General features: G+C 27.2%; 2 protein-coding genes across 6 annotated transcripts; one reads left to right on the top strand and one right to left on the bottom strand.

Annotated features, from left to right (window-relative positions):
• Positions 1-102: 102 nt before the first annotated feature.
• LOC122633017 (nucleobindin-2) lies at positions 103-4707 on the bottom strand. 3 transcript variants are annotated; one of them, XM_043820448.1, is made up of 11 exons: positions 4497-4707; positions 3214-3331; positions 3014-3121; positions 2732-2953; positions 2537-2633; positions 2380-2453; positions 2206-2308; positions 1946-2126; positions 1708-1855; positions 1184-1225; positions 103-917 (listed from the first exon to the last, which is right to left on the bottom strand). In XM_043820448.1, the coding sequence occupies exons 2-11, from the start codon at positions 3322-3324 to the stop codon at positions 336-338; spliced, it is 1668 nt and encodes a 555-aa protein (XP_043676383.1). In that variant the 5' UTR covers positions 3325-3331; positions 4497-4707; the 3' UTR covers positions 103-335. The 3 variants fall into 3 exon arrangements, with proteins under 3 accessions (XP_043676383.1, XP_043676382.1, XP_043676385.1); XM_043820447.1 differs by lacking the exon at positions 4497-4707 and adding an exon at positions 3720-3944; XM_043820450.1 differs by lacking the exon at positions 4497-4707 and adding an exon at positions 3720-3944 and having other exon boundaries at positions 103-881.
• A 209-nt stretch (positions 4708-4916) lies between these two features.
• LOC122633014 lies at positions 4917-9108 on the top strand. Of its 3 annotated transcripts, none has more exons than XM_043820441.1 (4): positions 4917-5332; positions 5420-5604; positions 7012-7170; positions 7284-9108. In XM_043820441.1, the coding sequence occupies exons 2-4, from the start codon at positions 5428-5430 to the stop codon at positions 9015-9017; spliced, it is 2070 nt and encodes a 689-aa protein (XP_043676376.1). In that variant the 5' UTR covers positions 4917-5332; positions 5420-5427; the 3' UTR covers positions 9018-9108. The 3 variants fall into 3 exon arrangements, with proteins under 3 accessions (XP_043676376.1, XP_043676378.1, XP_043676377.1); XM_043820443.1 differs by lacking the exon at positions 4917-5332 and adding an exon at positions 6313-6447 and having other exon boundaries at positions 5467-5604; XM_043820442.1 differs by lacking the exon at positions 4917-5332 and adding an exon at positions 6101-6447 and having other exon boundaries at positions 5471-5604.
• The last annotated feature ends 1083 nt before the right edge of the window (positions 9109-10191 follow it).

The following is a 10191-nucleotide window of genomic DNA, read 5'->3' as shown; positions in this document are numbered from 1 at the left end:
CCGTTCTTTTTTTTTTTTTTTCTTTTTTTTCTTTTCATTTTTGTTTATATACCGATAAAAGCAGCTATTGAAAGGAAATGAAAAAACATATTGTACGAGTACCGTTGTAAAATTATATAAATTTTTCTTTGCGATTATTATTAATAAAAATCAATATATGCTCTATAATAGGGTTAAAGTTTGTTATATTCGTGAAATCGTAATATGTATTCTTTTTTTTTTTTAACTGCAAAACGATCTTGAAAATCTCTAATTAATACATTCAAGTATATAGTCGAGACATCTTTTATATATATATATATATAATTTTATATATATATATATATACATATAGATTAGACTTTTCCAGCATTATGTATGCTATTTTGTTGAGCTTGTTGTGCGGAGTTAGTTGCCGATGGTTGACTTTGTTGTATTACAGGATTCTCTTTATTTTGTCCTGGTAACGATGGTATTTGATTTTGGATAAGTTGTTGCTGCTGCGATATTGTATTTTGAATATTCGCTTGCTGTGGAATTTGATTGACTGTATTCTGTTGTTGTTGTTGTTGTTGCTGTTGCTGTTGTTGGATTTGCTGTGCCTGTTGTATTTGCTGATGTTGTATTGGAATCTGATTGGATTGTACCTGACCATGGAATTGTTCATTCTGAGGAATAATTTGTCCTTGATATTGCTGATGTTGCTGTTGTTGTTGTTGCTGCGGCATTTGTTGATAGTGTACCTGTTGCTGCATCGGTACTTGACCCTGATAAAGCTGTTGTTGTTGTTGTTGTTGTTGTTGCTGTTGCTGTTGCACTGGAATTTGTTGCGGGTTATACTGCTGTTGAACCGGTTGTCCTTGATACTGATATTGTTGTTGATTAGCTTGATTGTTGACAATCTGTTGTTGAACAGGTACATTTCCATGCGATGAGAACTATAAAATATCCATATACATATATATATGTATATATATGCATATATGTATGTGTACGTTGTTATACTTAATTATCTTGATAAAACGTATTCTTATATTATATTTCAAAATTTAGATAAAACAAAATTCTTCTTGTCTCAAATTTGTTCAAATATATTTCTATCGAATTGTCAAAAATTTGTAATATGTTCTCGGTTATTTTTAAAAAAGTTCATTTATTTTATAAAGAATTTCATTAATACATGAAGGATAATACGAAAGCTCACCTGTTGATTCTGCGGAGGAATATTATCCTGGTGCGGTTGTAGCTATTAACAATAACAAAATGTGTATGTGCAAGCTATCTTAATTATCCTAGGTATTATAAATAAATACTAGAAAAATTTTTTTAAATTGTACTTCCTTGAGAAAGAGAAGGAGATTATTGGAAAATAAAAAGAAAAAGAAAAAAAAAGAAAAAAGATAAGAAAAGTAACGGATTTAAATTGCAAGTGAGAGAAAAGAATTTGACGTGCCAATTGCACTCTAATATATAAGATGAAATAATGCAAGCTACGATCATAGTGATTGAAAAATCGATTATTTTCTAATTTTTATGTATCATGTATGTCATTAACTGTAAAAAAAGAAAAAAAAAAAAAAAAAGAAAATGAAATATAGATATATAAGCAAACAAACAAAAATTACACTTTATCAAAATAACAAAATACATCGGATATTAGTCTTTCATGCAAAAAACGATTAATTAAATTAATGATAAAAAATTTTATACCACTTATAATCCACTTACCAATCCCTTAGCAATTAATTCCTCTCGCCTACGTTTTTCAAAAGCTTCGTATTCTTCCTGAGAATAAATTTGTTGTTCATCCAATGGTTTCCAACCTGGATCATCTTGGAAATCTGGTTTCTTAGTTTTTTCCAAAAATTCTTGATAACTGTGACCGATAACATAGATTGTTTATATATGTATATATATATATATATATACATATATTATCTTATAAGTTTAAAATTTAAATAAATACCTTATGAGACCATCCTTGTTAAGATCAGCTTCATTAAATATATGCTCTCTCATTCTTTCCATTTCTTCTTCTTTTTCGAGAAGATCATCTTCGGGTATACCTTTGCCATACATTTCATCTAAATCTTTTATAAATAAAGCTTTCACTTCGTTCTGATCCCAAACCCCATTATCATCGATATCTGAAAGATATATGATCAATGATAAAAACACATATCTGTACCATTCATAAAAATTTAATTAATCAATATTTTCATTTACCATGAATATAGAAAAATTTCTTAAGATCAAAATCTTCACCACCCATGTCATCTTGCATTGTCCATACGTCTTCTAATTGTTGCTTACTACCAGGATGGTGTAACTGATGATAATAGTATTTTTTTATAACATTGATAATTACATTCCATATAGATATATCATTGTTTAACTTACGTGAACATTTTTGTGTTTTTTTTTCAATTCTTGCAAATGTTGAATGTATTGTTCTCTTTCTTTCTCATCCATAGCTATAATTATAAAAACGACACTTGAACGCGTATGATAACATTTTTATACGTACTAAAATAAAGAGGATAGAAAAATTTATTACCCTTTATTTTTTGTTCTTGCTCGAATTTTTTTTCCATCTCGTATTCCTTAAATTGTTCACGTCTACGTCTATCGGCTTCTGCCAAGTCTTCTGTCGTCTGTGATAAATAATTCATGTTCAAGAATTTTTTTTTTTTTTTTTTTTTTTTTTTTATAATATCATAATAACTCAAATCGATTATTTTATACAACAAACCTTGGCTATTAATTTCTTCAAATCATTGATTTCAAACGAACGCGTATTGGTATGATCTAAATGTTCAGCTATCTTTAAATGTTTAAGATCCAAACCGTTGTTCAATTGATTCTCCTTTATTGCTAAATGTCTCAAACGTTCCAATTCTTCTCGTTTCAATTCATCCAATCTGGTTCTTATTTTATAATTCACAAATTCTAATTCATGAGCTATTTTTCCTGTCTGATATAACGTTTCAATATAAACACAATTCGTTTAAGAAAGTCATTTGAAATCACTTACGCGTATATCCTCCTCTTTAGCTTTTTCAAGTTTCGAACGAAACTGAGGGTCACTCTCCAAGGCATCTACGACTTCTTTTAAATATCTATGATATTCCATTACTGCTATCTACAAATAAACGTAAACACTTTCAATAGTATATTTTAATATATTTTAATACATTTGAATAATTTTAATATTGCCATTTTTATTCTTCTTACCTCATTATCTCTCTTCGTGTTTTTTTCATCAGCCTTATCTTTGGTAACTGGAGGTGCGACGATTGTTTGCACCAACAAACCGTATAAAATAAAACTAGTAGACCAATACATCTTTCCTCTGCATAAAAAAAAAAAAAAGAAAGAAAGAAAAAAGAAAAAAGAAATAGCATTAGAAATTAGAAATTAAAATAAATATATACAGTAAGAATATATCATATATATATATATTTTTTTTTTAATAATGTATACAAACACATATATATATACATATATACACATATGTTAATATATTAAAACAAAATTTTCGCAGCGTTTAATTATTTTATATTATTTATAATTTTGCATAAAAACCTACAAAATAAATACATACATATATACATACATACATACATACATACATACATATATATATATATATATATATATATATATATATATTAATAATTACAATTTTCTATATATATTCTCAATAATAAAAAACTTTTAACAATTATTACGGTACTTACACTATCTTGACCAAATTAGAAACTGCTCGATGTACACGTATGAGACCGATAATCTCGATAATGATAATATTTGAAATAAAGATAAGAGAGAGGAAATTCAGATTTTTTTTTTTTTTCTCAAAATAAATATTACCACAGAATTGATAATATTACGCATAACAAGTGACACGTTAATGTTGACGTCAATTACTGGAATCGTGGCTATCCCCAGATAATCGTAATGAGAATAACATTGAGATAGATATATATATATATATACAGTCAGAGAGAGAAGGAGAGGAAGAGAAGGAGAAAAAAGATACAGAGGATACGAAGGATGTCAAAATAATTAATAAAAATCTCGAATGATCGGATTCCAGCGGAAAAGAAAAACAATAATAAAATTTAGTTTCGAAAATCTCTTAATATCGTGCATTTAAAAAAAAAAAAAAAAAAAGTAGATAAATAAATTAATCAAATTCGTACTCGTTTTATTGCGTATAAAAATGTATACAACTTTCATTTCCTCTCTCTCTCTCTCTCTCTCTCTCTCTCTCTCTCTCTCTCTCTCTCTCTCTCTCTCTCTCTCTCTCTCTCTCTCTCTTTTTTATAATAATACGTAAATCAAATTATAAGTTAGAAAATGAATGGAAATGTTATAAAATATTACCATATGTCGAAGAATAAGAACGTGTTCGTATTTAATAATATAAAAAGAAAATAAGTACACATACACCCACACATAAATACATACATATACATATATATATATATATATATATATATATATATATATACCTTCCGACGTTTCACTTCTTGCTTTACGATATTATCGTTATATTATTCTTTTCTTTAAAATAATCAATAATTCAAAGTTAATACATCGAAACTCAATGGAAGCCCGCGTTTAGTTTTAATTTAATGACATTTTAATATATACATATATAACGCAATCGTAAAATTGAGAAACGTGAGATCTCTAAATACCAAAACGTTTTTAGCAGATGAGGTTAAGTCGACGTTCTCATGTGACGAACGATTGGCTTAGCTCTAACGTTGTGATTGGTTATCACATTTTGACCCGATCTTTTCTAATCTTATAAACAATAATAATGTTTTCTTAGTATTCAGTAAGTAAAAGTAAAATATTATGATAAATAATAATACGTATTTGTATCGTTATATCTTCGAGGAAATATATTGACAATAACGATCTTGTTTTTCTGCGACATCGTAATTAAAATTTCGTATGGAAATTTCTGGACTTTCCCGAAGGCAAAATAAACGACGCCATTTCGTATCATGTATTTTACGAATGTGTGGTAGTAACGTATGTGTAGTGATACGAAATAAGATGGCCAGATTTTGATTTAGACTTTGCGTCCAATTAGATTTGCCTTTTTTTTTCGTGCATTCGTAAACCAATGTTGTGTAAAATAATTAACCTTCGAGAGAATTTAGCTCAGTATCGCTTAATGAATATCGTTAGAAAATGTATAAGTGAGCCACATTGGTATGCAACGAACATAGTCGATCACATACGTCTCATCAAACGATTTCGTGTTTTTTTTCAATCTATACGTGACAGAGGGAAATCAACATTTTGATTAATATAAAAATTATATAATTTAATGGTAAGTTATACGTATTCATTAGATTATTTTTTAATTTTCATTATTGTTATCGTCCTTTTAAATTAATCTGGATTTTAATCATTGTAGTTATAATCATGGTTGAAAATCCCAATCATTGTGTCCTGGAATGGGCAGGTCATGCAGGATATGTAGCGGAAAGATTCAGTGGCTTATTGGCACGTCAGGCATTTGTAGACGTTACTCTTATCTGCGAGGAACAAAAACTTCGTGTTCATAAACTGGTCTTAGCTTCCAATAGTACTTATTTTGAGGTAAGGCTATATGACGATATTGTCAGAGAATATATATTTTGTAATATTTGTTTCGTCTCATTCTTGAGTTTCATAATCTTTTTTTATAAGCTTTTATAATTGTAATAAGTAATTCGTATTTCAGAAGTTTATTTATTGGTCTATTAAAAAAACATATGTTATTTTAATGATATATATTTATTAAAAAAAGAAAAGATTTAGTTATATGATAAAATTAGGTAGGGATCTTCAAAGCTTCGTACTTGTATTAATGTTTATGCAGTAGAAATTATTACGATCGTTATTGCGTCAATTTTTTAAAAATACATTTGTTGATGTATAAAAAAATCCTATTATCGTCCATAATTTTTAAGCGACTTGCAAAAAGCGTGTGTTCTATCTCTCCTTTCGTACTCTTATAAAATATTAAAAGAAATAGAGTTGTTTTGTATTAAAAGTATCATTCTGTATATACCAAACTCTTTCTGTATTTATCTAAAATTTATATGAATTTCAGTTCATTTTATTTTGAGCAAACCAGTAATGTTTCATTGCGACTGACCATGGGATTTTGCTGTAAAAGGACCAAATATATATACATACATACATACATACATATGTACTCAGTATATAACGTTCTTATGAATAATATAATTTCATAAGAGCACAGATATACTCTACTACAACGTTAGAAAATGCAGAAATATTTATGGTAGACCAATTTTACAGGGGTTGTAGAAAATTCGTATAAACTAAAGAAAGCCCTATCTATTGGAAATTTATTTTTCTTTACAAACATTTGAGGAAACTGAGTTTTGTGGGCATACTTTTCACATTTTTGAAGAACAGCTGTTCCTTTGAAAGGTATTAAGTAACTAACTTACATAAACTAGGGATAATCGAATAAATGCGTGTAAAAGTATGCGTTTTGTTAAGGGTGTGTGTGCGTGTAATATTTTTCTTTATTGATAATATCAATTAGATGTAAATATACAGCACAGTTTGCATGAAGTTATCTCTCATCATATAACATATACTTATATGTGTATATAAATATGTAAGATAAATTTCTTTTCTATTGTATAGGATAATTGAAATTATAAAACCACCATTTAGGATTACGAACAATTTTTTATCTGTATATAAAATTTGTTACAGTCAAATTATATATAGGTATTGAATGGAAATATAAAAATTAATTCTTAACCACAATTATATATATATATATATATATATATGTATATATATGTATATTAAATAGTATTAAGTTAAATATAAATATTGATGCAAAAGTTGAGTCATTTCAACGACTATGCAAGAAAATATATATTCATGAATCATTTCTTTCTCTATAATCGAATCATAATTCATTTGTATAAAATAACCACAAATGATTGTTTTCTAAACATTACTTGTTTTATACTATAGGAAATACTGCAACAAGACTTGGGACAAGAACCTATAATCTTACTTAGAGATTTAAATTTTGAAGTATTGAAGGCAATGGTGGAATTCATGTATTGCGGAGAAACAACTATATCTCATGAAAATTTACCATCTTTATTAACAGCCTCAAGAATTTTCAAGGTATGGGTTTTATTAACTAAAATTAATATAATAAATTATATATGTATATATCTTGTATATTTAATAATATCGAAAATTACTAACTACTAATATTTTTCTTCTAACGTATTTAGGTAAAAGAATTGGCATATATAATAGACACAGTAATGGAAACTCAAAATTATAGTAGTGCTATTGAAAATGTACCTCAATTACATGAAACCGATAATGAATTAAATCATAAAAATAATAATTTTAAAATAAACGGGAAAAACGATGTAATTAGTACAAAACATAATTCTGATAATACTTTTAAACACACGTTATACGAGGATTCGTACGATATTGAAAGTAATAACTTACAACAAAGCGTTACGGATTATTTATTAATGGAAGATATTAAAGAAAAAATTCAAGATGAATCGTGTAACACATCTATATGTGAAAAGTCAAAAGAAATGTTAGATAGTTATATGAAAATGAATAATGTAAAAAAAAATGATGAAATTCTAGAGAAAGTTAAAGAAGTACAACCTTTATTATACGAACAGTGCTGTGATGTTTTAGATTTAAATATACCCGATAAATTTTCTGCAATTTCGCCGCAAACGCGTGCAGAAGAAGTCAAATTAGACGTTGCACAAAATTTTGTCGATAGCACAACCGATAAGATAGGAAAATGTATCAAAGTTTATACGCATAAAAAACGTAAACCAGTGATCGATATAAAGAACGAATTAACGCATCTAAACGATCTAGTACCAAAATTATCTCCTACTAATTCTATTGATTTATCAGATACACCATCCAGTAATACCAGTATACCAGTTACACTTTTAACACCCTTAGATATGGAATGTGCCGAATATCTTTTTAGTTTAGATAATGAAAATATGCAATCGGTGGCAGAAGGTTTGATAAACGAACAACGATCGTTAATGAAATGTAAGGATATTAATGAATGCGCGTTAAATGTACATAAGAATAATGTAAATAAGAAAGATAATTTAGATCTTAAAGCCATAAATGATAAAGTACAAGAAACAGAAAAGCCAGTTCTTAGAAGAAGTGTCAGATTAAATCAACAGGAGAGCGAAGATATAACTAATAATGGTATATCTATACAACAATCCGTAGTAGCCGAAAAACTTCTTGAAAAAACTAATTTTCCTAACAAGATAGAATCCTTTGCTAAAGGAAAACGTAAAATAAAAGAAAATAATCGAAAGGATCAGAACGTTATAAATATTGCACGGTGCAATAGAAAGTGTTTCAATAATCTACGTACGCAAAAAAGTGCTTCTAAAAATGTAGTCAAAAAGAATATCAATAAATCCGATCAAAAATCTAAAACGAATAATCGATTAAAGTGTGAAATGTCAACGGATGATATAGACACGTTGAAAATTTCTATGAGATCATCTCCTCTTCGACAAAACACAGTAGGATATATAAGTCGGGCTTTATGGGGTGATATGTCGGATATTATCGAACGTAATAATGATATTATGGATTTAGCGGATTATAGTCCGGATGGTGAAATCCCATTTGCAGTTGGCTTGTTACCTTTACGTACTGCATTGGAAAAGATGCAAGCAATGACAGATTATCAACCACGTAAAACACGTTCGTCTGTTGCACCAATGAAACAAGAAATAAATCATCTTAAACGAAAAAATTCTTCTTTGGATTCTACCGTCTTAGCTAAAAAGCAAAATATAGGAAGTATCGTTCAAGATAATAAAACTAATACAGTTTGCCATATTCAAATAAGAGCAGCACCTTCACATTATATTAAAAATCGTAAGAAATTTCTTACCGAACATGTTACTACTTTGGGATCAGCAACTATTGTAAATAGACAATGACAAACATTAATCTCGATTTTTAGTCAAATGTAAAAAGTCAATCTTTTTTATACCATGTATAAACATAATCATTATGAGACGATCCACAAAATCGAAGATTTTATATATGTAATTTGTGTTTCTTCTTATGCTTCTTTTTTTTTTTTTATTTTTTTTATTTCCTTTTTTTTTTTTTTAATTTCATTTCTTTTTTTTTTCTTTTTCCTAATTTTTCTGCCTCCTGATTTTACTGATACATTCACCAGTACTTACAAATATATAAAAAAGAAAAATATACATTGAATAATTTTCAATTGTAAATAATGAATATATGCAAATTTTCTACTTTCTTCATTGTCAAGCATAAACTACGATCACCAAGTGTTTCATTAAGTAATATAATTAATATTGTATAATTTAATGATATATGTATAAGCATAATGATATATATTTGTACATAATTTTCTTTTGTATATACTTCATTACATTATTGTTCAAATTTTCTAAAAGATCTTATTACATAGCATTGTAAATAATGTTCATTCGAAGCTAACGAATTAGAAGATACCGTCTAATGTACTAATATAGAATAATTATTAGTTAATAGCAAATTATATAATAATTCTTTATACTGCATTTTATCGTTGTAATTTCATTATTGAAAAAAAAGAAAAAGATAACATAGAATAACGATAAAAAAGAGAAGAAAAAAGAAGGTCCAATTCCTGCTACATCAAATGTAAAATTGAATCTTCTTTTTTAATCGATACTTCGATGTTACATAAAATATTTTATTTTCTTTTTTCTTTCTTTCTCTCTTTCTTTCTTTTTTTTTTTTTTTTTTAAGAATTAAACAATTTCACATATAAAGTGAAATTTATTTTAGTTCTAACCTACTGTGAAATTTCAGTATTTTAGAAGTTAAATCTATATAAAGTTGACGGATTGTTTTCTTTATGTTTTTTTTAAGTAATATAAAAATATGCAATAAATTTGCAGACACATACACACACGTACATACATACATACATATATTTTTCCACAACAAAAAAGTTTCTATTTATTTATTCATGATAATGATCCAAACCTTCGAATTTTGTTAGAATAATCTGTCGAATTATCGATCATTACAACTTAAAATTCTAAGTCTTGTAAAGTCGTACGATAATGCACTTGATATAGCAATCCAACAAAG

This window comes from Vespula pensylvanica, chromosome 11 (genome assembly GCF_014466175.1).
Source record: "Vespula pensylvanica isolate Volc-1 chromosome 11, ASM1446617v1, whole genome shotgun sequence".
NCBI classification, from domain to species: domain Eukaryota; kingdom Metazoa; phylum Arthropoda; class Insecta; order Hymenoptera; family Vespidae; genus Vespula; species Vespula pensylvanica.
Note: the sequence above shows the minus strand (reverse complement) of the source record. Positions and strands in the feature narration are given on the sequence as shown.